Source organism: Pseudorasbora parva, chromosome 2 (assembly GCF_024679245.1).
Source record: "Pseudorasbora parva isolate DD20220531a chromosome 2, ASM2467924v1, whole genome shotgun sequence".
In the NCBI taxonomy this organism is placed as follows: Eukaryota; Metazoa; Chordata; class Actinopteri; order Cypriniformes; family Gobionidae; genus Pseudorasbora; species Pseudorasbora parva.
In genome coordinates, this window is record NC_090173.1 from 19,347,831 (window position 1) to 19,361,049 (window position 13,219).

At 37.1% G+C, this 13,219-nt stretch overlaps 1 protein-coding gene across 2 annotated transcripts in view; it reads right to left on the reverse strand.

The window, feature by feature from the left end:
* Window positions 1-12,876, reverse strand: part of tbc1d16 (TBC1 domain family, member 16) — a 41,978-nt gene extending 29,102 nt beyond the window's left edge. For both annotated transcript variants that reach the window (XM_067458424.1, XM_067458418.1), the window contains exons 1-3: window positions 12,695-12,876; window positions 5,789-5,995; window positions 4,291-4,702 (exon numbers count right to left, since the gene is read on the reverse strand). In XM_067458424.1, coding sequence (XP_067314525.1) covers window positions 4,291-4,702; window positions 5,789-5,963 — 587 coding nt within the window. In that variant the 5' untranslated portion in view covers window positions 5,964-5,995; window positions 12,695-12,876. The remainder of the gene's footprint in view (window positions 1-4,290; window positions 4,703-5,788; window positions 5,996-12,694) is intronic.
* Window positions 12,877-13,219: the final 343 nt, after the last annotated feature.

Sequence of the window (13,219 nt, forward strand, 5' to 3'; positions counted from 1 at the left end):
AGATGCCAGATTCGCTGGTTGACTGGCAATAATGACAACAACTCCCATGAGCCCACGCACTTTCCCGACGTCACCAAAGTACGTCAGTTGTTATTATTTTGAATGAGTGACCCCTAGTGGCCAAAAGTTGCATACTGCACGTTTAAGGAAAAATAAAGTAAAATGCTTCAGTTAAATAAATAAATAAATAAATAAATAAATAATTTCACATACACTTTATAAGTATATTAAATAAAAAATGTATTTTAGTGTAATACTTTATTATATTTTAAATGCACACGAAGATACAAATAAATGACACTAAACAAGTTAATATAAATAATTACACTAAAATGTTTACACTAAAACTTTTTTTGTTGTTTTTTGTTCAGTATTTTATGTTGTTAAAGATGGTTATGGTTATATTCTGAAAGGCGCATTACACACACTCTCACTCTCTCACGCTCTCACTCTCTCTCTCTCTCACTCTCTCTCTCACTCTCACTCTCACTCTCACGCTCACTCTCACTCTCTCACGCTCACTCACTCTCACTCACTCTCACTCACTCTCACTCACTCTCACTCACTCTCACACTCGCTCACGCTCACTCACTCACGCTCACTCTCACTCACTCTCACTCACTCTCACTCTCACTCACTCTCACTCACTCTCACTCACTCTCACTCTCACTCTCACTCACTCTCACTCACTCTCACTCACTCTCACTCACTCTCTCACTCACTCACTCTCTCACTCTCTCACTCTCTCACTCTCTCACGCTCACTCTCACGCTCACTCTCACACGCTCACTCTCACACGCTCACACTCACACACACTCACTCTCTCACACTCTCTCACACTCTCTCACACTCTCTCACACTCTCTCACACTCTCTCACACTCTCTCACACACACACACACTCTCTCACACACACACACACACACACACACACACACACACACACACACACACACACACACACACACACACGTATTAAAATACTGTAAAAATGCTTTCAGTCCTAAATAACATGTATACATTGTCTTTTAATGCATGTGAATATACTTTATTTATATTAAAGGTTTATATAAAGTATTTTACACTAAAATATAATACACAGTAGAAATAACATTATTTAATCATTTAATTAATATATCATTTTAAACCGTGAAATAATTGAAGTGGTAGAATTATCTTATTTACAGTATAAAAACAGTAAACTGAACGGGATGCTTCCAGATTTACTAGCATGATGCATCACATTTTTATTAGATATTTTTTAAATAGCTGTTTATTTTTTTCAGTATTTTATGTTGTTAAAGAAAGTGTGTATATTCTGAAAGACATTACATATATACATACATACATAGATACTGTTCACATTTTTTTTAAATGGCATGCTGTATACAGTATGCAGTATTCATGCTGGTACTCCATTACAAACAGCAGTAGTGAAAAACGATTGTCGATAAAACCGTTATATCATTAAATCTGTGGTAACACTTATGGGAGACGGACTGTGATCACAGGATGCTGAAGCTGTTCAGAACAGAAACACATGATGCTGTGCTGAAAAAATGTAATAAGTCATGCTGAGCTGGTCTATGAATAATGAATAAGCTCTGAGCAGCTCCTCTTACTACACACAGACCTGCAGCAGCACAGTATGTACATGACAGACGCATGCTAACATCTAACAGCCACTGAACACATCTGCTGCAATTCACCGCCTCACACGTGCAACTTCAGTTCAAAAAGTTACACGGTCTGGTAAGATGATAAAAAAGATATTATTAAAGAACACAAATAAATAATTTATAACTCACACTACAGTTTAACTCACACTGGAGTTTCTGCCAAACTACCATTGCTTTTACAGTACAGTTAATTTTTTTTCACTATTTTACTACAGTAAAATCAATATACACTACTGTAAAAATATTTAAACAATAAAAATATTAATTTTAATTAATTAAAATATTAATTAATTCAAACATCTTACGTGCTTTGTTTTAATTGATATTTTTATTCTCCAATGATGTTTAAAATTGATCAGTTGTGCCAGTAAATAGATTAATTTCGTTATAAAATGTTTCTATTTCAAAGAAATGCTTTTATTTTGAACCTTCTATTCATCAAAGAATCCTGAAAAAAATTTATCACTGTTTCCATAAAAATATTAGAAGACATTGTACATGTGCTTGCTTAATTTCACTGCGGAATCGTTTCTAAACAAGTCTCAGGTCGAGCTGGACTTGCAGACAAATTGAGATTAAAACACAATGCTGTGCTTCTATATTGGATCTGACAGGAATGGTGCAACACACTTATGTGAGTAGAAACGTGTTTTTATATGTAATAGTAGTCCCGGGCTATGTGTTTTCCATACGGGCTACCAAAACGTAAGTCCGTCGGCAGGCCAGCAAGCATTTGGTGTGCGTGTGTGTGTGTGTGTGTGTGTATGTTCACACTTATATCCACAGATTGTGCGGGCCAAGTAATACAGAAATAACATTCCAATAAATCGCAGGTGGATGAGAAATAAATCATTGCATTTATTTGATAAAGACGTTTACGAGCCCTGTCAGAGGATCATTCCAGTTGCTACTTTCAAAACAATCCCTCCCTCATGTGAACTGAACTTAAATATTAGATTTAAAGGGGTCATGAATTGAGATGAAAGGCGACTTTAAAGGGGTGATGAATTGAGAAACCAACTTTCCCTTGAGCTTTTGATATATATAAACGGTCATGGTAATATATGAATATCCTGTAAATTTCAGAGCTGAAAACTTCCTTGTTAGTCAAAGAAAAGCTTTTATAGACACCAGGTTTGATCTCAGAACAACAAAGATGAACAACGCCTGATTCTGTAGCCCCGCCCACCGACTCTTGCCTGACATGACATAGGCCTACATAGAGCTAAACCGGATCCAACTTCTAAGCAATAAATATGCTGCATAAGCTTCATTCGGATTCCAATATTATGAATGCATGGATTAACTATTTTTAATGAAGATCCAGCTCACGTGGGGACATTGCACGTCTGTTTCTGTAAATCTTATCTAATCCTAGCCGTGGGCGTTCACATGTCTCCAGTGTGTCACGCCCATCAAAACCCAGCGTTCAGGAGAGAGCCTCAAAACCAGTGTAGAAAATAGCCTATTACTTATTAGTTATGATGTTTTTGAATGTAAGGTCCCGTTCTTCGCGATTCCATCTTTCAAACTTTAGTTAGTGTGAAATGTTGCTGTTAGAGCATAAATAATACCTGTAAAATTATAAAGCTCAAAGTTCAATGCCAAGCGAGATATTTTATTTAACAGAAGTTCCCTTTCAAAGCCTACAGCGAACGGCCGGTTTGGACTACAGCCCTGCACTTCCTTCAGGAATGACTTCACTAGAACCGTTTGTTGACGTTGTGGAGAAGAGCGCGCATTCAGCGCTTGCATCTCCCCGTTATGGTAAGAGGCGGGACCTTTCCGGGCAATGTGTGTTAAGCTGCTGTCCAATCACAACACGGGAAGCGCAGGCCCAATCAGAACTCGTTACGAGTTTCTGAAGGAGGGACTTCATAGAACAAGGAAATCATCAGGCCGTTTTTAGGACAGAGGAAACAGCGCTGTGCAGATAAGTAAATTGTGTGAAAAATACTGTGTTTTTTTACACGCGAAACATGAACTCATGTTATATTGCACACTGTAAACATAATCAAAGCTTCGAAAACACGTGAAGAACGGGAACTTTAGAGTCCATTGACACTGGATGGATTCAAATACCCTCACACGTTGTCTTGTCACATTCAGTTATGCATTACATAAATCATTTAAATGATTCATCCTATATATTTTAATTCAGAATGGTGAAATTTGACCAAAAAAAAGTCAAGTAGTTTCTACCATTAGAGATTATTTGGCTGTTTAATGTTTATCATAACACAGTTCAATGCTTAGCTACTTACATCTCACCTCTCATTATTTTTACCATTAAAATTAAATCGACATGCTGGAATGGGTATTCAGTATCTGTAAAGGGTAAGTCCCGCCTTCTTTGATTTGATCGGCCATCTCAATCATTTCGACACCGACGAGCGCTGTTAGACTGCCGAGGCAAACCAGCCTAAATATTTAACTTTTAAAACTTTTTGTCATTTTCCGTATTAATAAATAAAAAATCATATCAGGAATATCAGGAATCAAGCATCAGGAATATTAATGCCCATTTCTATTTAATAGGTCCCCCTCAATATCTGTGGTGGTTACACAAATACAAACTCAAAATAAAATGTCTGCTTTTATAGGTTCTCTCACCTGCTCTCATTGTCCAGGAAGACAGAGCTGCTGGTCTCGCCCAGAGCCTCGCTGACGGGCGAAAGGCAGAAGGGCGAGGAGAAGGTGTCCGAATCCGAGCCGAGGGTGCTGTCGCGGCTCACCTCGTCCGCAGAGAGCTCGCAGGAGCCTTCATCGCCCTCTTCCAAAAGCTGCTGGTTCTGCAAAGCCGGCTCCGCCCCCTCTTCATCCTCCTCTTCCTCAGGGGCGGGCGGCGGGCGAGAGAGGCTCCGGTGGGCTCGGCGGCGGGGGTTGCGACGGACGGGTGAGCTTTCGGGCGTGATGTAACGGAGCGCCTCCTCGTCCTGACGCTGGATGCGAGAGTTGGGCACCCAGGTGAGGATGAGGGTGGAGCCGAGGGCCTCGTCTTTCTCCAGGTGCACACACAGGTAACCTGAAAGAGGACACAGTCACAAAAAAAAACCCAAAAGATGATTTAGCTGCAACTTGCACACCAGTCACTGTGTGCTGGGATTAGAATCTGTGAAAGTTTTATTTGAGGCATGTTGTACCAAGGTTACTTGTTAACTAGTAGACATCCGCATCCTTATTTTACAAATATTAATGAAATTACAAAAATAGGCTGTGAATTTACATGTCTAGTGCAAAATAACGAGAAATCTGTAATTGTGAGGGGAAAAAAGTATTAATAATATTTCTTTAGTTAAATTTCACAAATATTTATATTTTATTTAATACATAAAATTCGAGATTAATACTGTAAATAAATTATTTACACAATTAGTGACCATTAACAGTAAAAAGCAGAACTTTTTCTATAATTTTATACAACTCGTTCAGTAGTTTTAGGGGCAGCAAAAATAAATTAATACTTTTTCTCAGCAAGGACACATTAGATTGATCAAAAGTGCCAGAAATTTTTTTTATGATTTGATAAAAGATTTCTCTTTCTTGTAATAAATGCTGTTCTTTTGAACTTTCTATTCATCAAAGAATCCTGAAAAAAAAAATCATCACGGTTTTCACAATAATTAATAAGCAGCACAACTGTTTTCAACATTGATAATAATAATAAGTGTTTATTGAGCTCCAAATCAGCATATTCGTAGGATTTTTGAAGGACCATGTGACCCTAAAAACTGGAGTAATGATGCTGAAAATACAGCTTTACCATCACAGGAATAAATTACATTTTAAAATATATTAGAATAGAAAAGTGTTATTTTAAATGTTAATTATATTTCACAAAATTATTGTTTGTACTGTATTTCTGATCAAATAAATGCAGCTTTGCTGAGCATAAGAGACTTCTTTCAAAAACATATATTTTTTAAAAACTTACCGACGGGTCTCAACGATGTCTGTAAAAAGCTGGATGTTTTAAAGATACAATGTAACTCATCAAAAACAAATTCATAAAGACACTTTTGCTGAGGATTATAGCACACGTGGCAAAACCTTACTGATATATAACCGTAATTTACAATCAGCTGTACTGTAGATTGCGGGTGTGTGGTACCTGGGTGATGTTCAGGCAGTCCGGGCAGGGGCTCGGCCGGGTGCACACACACATTGTTCTTGGAGAAGATGATCTCTCCATCCAGCACGGTCCGCGATCCCCCCGTGCCCACGTTAAACGTCAAAAGGTCCGAGGCTTTGGATGATGCACGTCGCAGGAGTCGACCGAATGACATCTCCTCCAGTGAGCGCTCACTGCTCCCATCCTCTGAGAGAGGAACAAAAAGAGAACCTCAAATCATGCCACTTCTTTGTTTTCCAAGCAATCAGACTTTACCCTTGCTGAAGAATAAAAACAAAAGTGATTTTAGAAACCAGGAAAAAATAGAGACTTGAGGGTGGTAACTTTTGAACACCATAGAAGCACATTTAACAGTTTATTAAATATATACAGTGCGTCCACAAAAAATAAATAAATCACATACTATCTGAGTAAGTACTACATTTCATTTTGAATCGGAATTTACTGAAAGACCGCTAAAAAAATAAGTTATTTAGAGTATGAATATGGGTAGTTATATAGTGTTGTCAAAAGTACTGACTTCAGTACCAAGTCGGTACTGAAATTATAAAAATGTGACGCTTTGAGAGCTGTTTTTGGAGCGACGATCATTGTAGCCTGTTTCATACAGACAGGTGCTGGTCATATAATTAGAATATCATCAAAAAGGTGATTTATTTCACTAATTCAATTTAAAAAGTGAAACTTTTATATTATATTTATTCATTACACACAGACTGATATATTTCAAATGTTTATTTCTTTTAATTTTGATGATTATAACTGACAACTACTTGGACATACTATTCTTTTAGTGTGCAGTTTTTCACAAGTAGGGAAGTATTTGATTTCGGATGCAGCGATAGCAACACCTTGGCAACCAACTGCAGAGGTAAGATGAGCAATTTTTGAATAATCTAGGTAGAGTTGTTTGAAATCCTAAGATACTGATGATCAAAAAGATGCATACAGTGAAATTATGGTCTTATCATAACAATATATGAATAATGTCACCTTCTTGAAACTGCATGGTTAGTTGTGACTAAGTCACACATAGACGCACCTTAAAGCAAACAGAGACACACAAATGTGCCAACTCACTGGAGGAACTCAAAGCTACAGCCGTGCATGTTATCAGTTCAGCAGACGGAAGCTTAAGTTACCAAATGTTATAAGAAAAAACAACTTTTTTTTACCAGTTACTATCAGAGTACAAAAGCCAATTATCTATTTATGAAAAGGGCAATTTCACATGAAATGTCAAGCAGTGAATGCAGTGTGACATGATATACCTCACCAAAACTTTAGAAACCACATCCAATTCCTGCATATTTTTATGACCATGTTAATTGAGACTACAGTATATTGAATAATTTGTGCTAAAACTACTACACATTTTAAATAAAACATCCTGCTCTGTTTGCGCCACAGAAACACAATTCCTCAAATACTTTTCGAAGCGAGCAGAACTACTTGGGCCAGAAATCAACAACTCGGAATAATCTAGCAACCACACGACAATGCACTAACACCCACTATTCACAAATGTAAAAAATACTATGAAACGTGAATTAGTCATACCACATAAGTGTTTAAGTGCACTGCAAAAACACTAAAAGGTGATTAAAAATGTGTTTCAAACTTTCAAGGCATCTAAAACATAAATGTTCACTTACATTTTAACTGAAAAATATATTTGTCAAACACTCAAAAACAAATTATGCAATATTCAGAGTCTTCCATCACTCGTGACTTTCTCAGTCTTCCCCTTCTGTCTTGTGAGCTCATATTTTCCTGTCTTTATTAACCCAGCTAGTCCGGAATGGTATTGCTCATTTGTGCTGATTAGAGGACAATTTCCTTTCCACAAAACCAAAGTATATGAAAAGCTAAAATGTCGTCTAGCTAAAATAGTTTCTAACTGTGAGAAACTTCCGAAAAAATAGGCTAAAGAGACCCATTAACCAACCAGAGAACACATCCTGAAACTCAAACCTTGATAAAGCAAATTAACAAATAAACCCTATTCTATCTTAGTGTGTGATCGCACTTGGCAGAGTTGGTTAACAAAGACTGGTGCGATTGCTTTGTTAGTATGGATAGGCTGAACATGTGTAAGGCTGGGGAAGCTACAGGGCAAAAATTAAGAGGTTTTGGCCGAAAATGCACATGAACATTAAAAATAAATCTACTAATAAAATGAAAATGAAAAGTGTCGATTACATCATACTTTTTATTAGTGTTGGAGAAAGTTACTTTGAAAAGTAATGCGTTACAATATTGCGTTACTCCCTTAAAAAGTAACTAATTGAGTTACTTAGTTACTTTTTAAGAAAAGTAATGCGTTACATTACTTTTGCGTTACTTTTTCTCACCTGGGCTGGGCTTTTTTATAACAAAAAAATTCTATATTTGTACAAAGGTAAAGACCATACCAAAATTAAAATAATACGCCTCAGGCGGAGGTAAAAATGCAAATGCATGCATGAGCATTAGAGGATGCAGCTCTGGATAAGGGAAGAATAGGACGCAGGAGAAAAAGTAATCTGGTCATTTTTGCTCATGGTTTAACTGAATTATTAAAGGTCAGCAACAAGATATTGGTCAATTAAGTGGGATTTAGTGCATAAATATATTTGTTTTATTTAACATTTAATTATTGGCGGTTTGCATAGTATTCTGATTTAGCTTTTGACTGATTTTATTCATTGTGAGGAGTACTGAATCTCTATTGTGCAAGTGAGATGAATAAATGCTCACATTTAGTCTAGAAATACAACATGTTTACACACAACACCTCTGCACTGCACTTTTTTTCTCAACATGGGGACAGGAGAGCTGTCAGTCAAATAAATGTGTAACTTGCGTTACTTTAAAAAAAAAAAAAGTAACTTAGATATTTTGTTGTAAATTTGAAAAGTAATCCGTTACTTTACTAGTGACTTGAAAAAGTAATCTGATTACTTAACTCAAGTTACTTGTAATGCGTTACCCCTAACACTGCTTTTGACGCGTTTTACAGCATTACGTTTTATAACCAATCACACACGACTCTGTTGAACTTATGAATGCAATGGCCAATCAGAGGCATCCAAATTAGTAATGACTCTAAATTCTGCACTTTCATGAATACTCTCATCATAAACTCATAGACAAACATACTTGGTGAATGTGCTACTGAGAGCATCAAAACTAATATAATTCTATTTACAACATATTTTGCAGTGTTGAGCAAAGTAGCCATTCAAAAACATATCAGATGATTTATTGAATGCAATGACCAATCAGATGTGTTTTAGTTAGAATCCCCTCCCCACTCAACACTGTAGTTTTTGTCCAGTGCCAAGTTCTGCACACTCAAATCCTCTTGTTATAATTTAACTTTATACACTGAATGAAATGCAAAGTATTTAAAATCAAAATAAACACAAAAACAGTTGCATTTTTACAACATTATAAGTACGTCCCATCAGCTTATGACAAGTTCTACACACTTGCGGTCTTCATGCGCACTTAATAATAATTACGTCATGTAAGTAGACAAGAGGTCAAGTGCAAAGAGCAAAAGTGTGGGTATTTGGACAGGCCAATAGACATCTAAATTAACCAAAAACAGGGTGTGATGTCACAAGATGACATCAGAATGCTAAAGCATACCTGGTTCTTCTCGCCATAGGCGCTACATTGCCCATTACAATTCGGTACAGGCGTGAGAACCGCCATTTTCTTGATCTTTGTTTGTGTTCAACAGAGAACTTCCTGCCGTTTTGAGTACTTTACACATTTCAGAAGCTCTTTTTGAGTTCTCAGCTAGCAAAATATGACCATATGTACATGCATACAACAAGCACATTTAGCCCAGCACAGAGCATTTTTTAAATTTATTTTTATGTTTGGTAAGTTCAATCTCGAATATACACCATACAACGTGATCTTATCCTTATTTCGTTTGGTTTGTATTTTTAGGTTTGGTGTTAAAAGATTAACAGTATGAATGCTAAGCGAACAGGTACTATTTGTATAATTTTACACATAAACACACCATGAGAGCCGAACTACACACCTAAGGCATTTTTAAGAAAATAACAAGTTTGTCCAGAAAGAATCCCTTAACACTTGAGAGTTCAATTTTCCTTCCTTTATACAGGGACTATTCAGATGAATTCATGGCCGGGGCCGCATGTATCATATGGCTATAATTACAGTGCAAACACGACTCCAGTGAATAAACATGCTACACCATGGCACTACCAGACACAAATCTGGAGAAAGTGGTTGTGTATGTGCACTATCAGGAGCGTGCTAAGAAGAGAGTGGCACTAGTAGAAGCATGTGTTGTTTCTCCTCGGAGCTGTCAGCACTGCTGCAATCTCAAGCTCCATACAACAGAACAACAAATGTTTCATCAGGAACGCACCACAAAATCAGATCAAATGAATTGCACAACAATATTACTAAAGAAATCAAAGGAAAATTTTCTCATGTTATTCCAAATATTTATGACTTCTGTGGAACACAAATCGAAATCTTAGGAATGACCACTGTAATGATTCAATGATTGCACTGGGAAAGATAGACATGACACTTATTGAGCATTTTTTATAAATCAGCCGATGTTAGATGTTATTGAAGCCTTTTCTGCGTACAATTTTCTTCTCACAATTGTAAATTTATATCTCCCAATTGCAAGTTGTGAAATCATAACTGCCAAATAACATCTCACAATTTTTTCTCGACTTGTTTTCTCGCAATCGTGAGCTTATATTTCACAATTTGGACTTTTTGACTCAGTTAAAGGTGCTCTGTGTAAATTTTAGTGGCATCTAGTGGTGAGGTTGCAAATTACTACCGCACAACACTCACCCCTCTCTTTCAAAGCACATAAGCCGTGTTTTTACCACAGGAACTTTCCTCAAGAACTAGGGACTTTGGGGTGGTATGTTTCGATTGCAGGGTCTAAATAAAGTGCCAGGTAAAAATGTCCCCCCTCAGAAAGTCCCTGCTCACGAGTTAGTACTTTTTCAAATTTCAGGAACTTTCGGGAGTGGGTGGGACATGGGTGCTGAAATTGATGAATTGGTTGAGTTCACACAGCATTTCATTTCAACCCAAAAGTCTGTTGTGGTGCGTGCAGTTAAGAGCTGTTTGCTATTAAAATCAACAATGGAGTTTAAAAAATACGGCAGATGGCCCGGAGACGAGGTTCAGGCTTTATTAAGCTTATATGCGGAGGACAAAATCCAGTGGGCTCTGACTAATCTTCACGGTACTTCAGACCGCGATGGAAACACAGACAGCTGTAGGTCTAAGGGAAAAATTGTTCCTGGGACAAATTTTTCCAAGTAATTTTGGTGGAAATGGGGCTATAGAGAAGCTACGGTGGCCGACACAGGACAAATATGTCGTCGCCTGAGACAGCAGAGAGTAGCTAGCGCTCGGTAGAGAAGTTTGTCCGTTTAGGGCTACTGTAGAAACATGGCGGCGCAAAATGGCGACTTCACTGAAAGGAGACCCGGGGTGTATGGAGATCGAAATTACTCTAAGGTAAAAAAAAAAAAAAATACTGGTTCATAATATTAGGTCTTTATACTCCACTAAAATCATAGTTATGTATATTATATTGCATTTCTGTCAATAGATCCGCATAAATATTACACACTGCACCTTAAACATCTCACAATTGCAAGTTATAAACTCGCAATTGCTAGTTTACATCTCGCATTTGACTTTTTCTCCCTCAGCATTGTTTACATTTCTGATTTTGTTCCCCCGCCATAGAAAGGCAATTGAGGCTTTTTATCTCACAATTCTGACTCGAAATTGACAAATTACATTTTGTCAATCCATTATTTTTTTTCACGGAATTGAAAGCATACATTTCGCAATTCTGTTTTTTTTTGTGTGTCTTTTTTAATGAAAGTGCTGATCACTCCAATCTAATCAACCCTCTGCTTATTTGATCCCTACAACAGGTCTGCCTGTCAAGCACAAGGGCAATGAGATGCATTATTTCGTTCTAGTTACTATATTATTTATGTCCCTTTTTTTTTTTTTTTTGGTTGCTTGACAGCCCTGGATCCTTGCTTTTGCTGTATGGAGTAGAGCAGTGTGAACATTCGCAAAAACATCTCCTTTTGGGATCCACTTTATATTAAGTATCTTTGACTACTATGTAACATTTAAATGAATAATTTCATACAATTCACATACTGTGATACTGTGTGCAGATGCATAGTCACATTGAAAATAACTAAATGCAATAACAGCTGTAAATACATCTGTAATTACCTGTATACAACACAAGTACATTGTACCTAACACGTTTCTTTATTTGTTATGCGCATAAATAATAGGCAACTGATATAAAGTGGGACCTCCTTTCATGTTCCACAGAATAAAAGAAAACTATATGGGTTTGGAATAACATGCAGGTGAGTAAATTACATATTTCTCTTTCATTTCCTTAAGAAGTGCCTTTAAATGTCATAAAATAATTTATTGGGGAAAATCCATATCAATCCCAATGGCAAAGTACAAAGTTACAAGTCTTCAGTGTGTGCCTGCCCTAAAATAAGCATTAGCCTACAGTAGACAAATACATCCAGAGATATCAAACAGAACTACATCGGACACATCCGAAGAACAGACATGTGTTCATGTTCAGGCCTGTATCAGCTGTTTTATCATTTTGATCAGGGTGATTGATCTGTATCAATATTGTATTTTAAGGGACAAGCCCTTTCGTCCTTCTATGAAGGATCAAATCGCGCTGGGGTTCCGTTATATCTGCTATAATATACTAATATGCACTGCTGTACCCATATGGGACGCTAACTAAACTACTTCCAATAATGACAGCCGTGAGAATGAATTTGTAATCGAAAATCATACACGCTGCAGTCTTACCTTCAGCACCAGAAACGATTACAACCGTCGCTACACGTCCATATCAGAAGTGGCGCGTCCGGCTCATATATTAAAGATCCAGGGCAGGCAGCGCTGAATGACGCGAGTGTTTATCGGTGACACTTCACTCCGCACGCCGCCGTTGACGACAGACCGAAGCCCCGCCCGCTGACATTCCGTTGCTTCCGGAACGACACGGCGCTTCCTTTGAACGCAACGCTCGAGGCAGGACATTGGGTCCTGCATATAATGAGCTGTTAAGCACAGAAAACACAACCCTTTTGTTAAAGTGCTGGAATTAGCATTTATTGAAGGAATGCAAAAAAGAATCACATGAAACGTTTTGGAAAAAGACCTCGATAAAGTGTAAGATTAGAAAAGAAAAATCACTGCAGTCTTGAATCACTTACTTTTATAGGCATATATATATATATATATATATATATATATATATATATATATATATATATATATATATATATATATATATATATATGTATATGCCTGTGTGTGTGTGTGTGTACA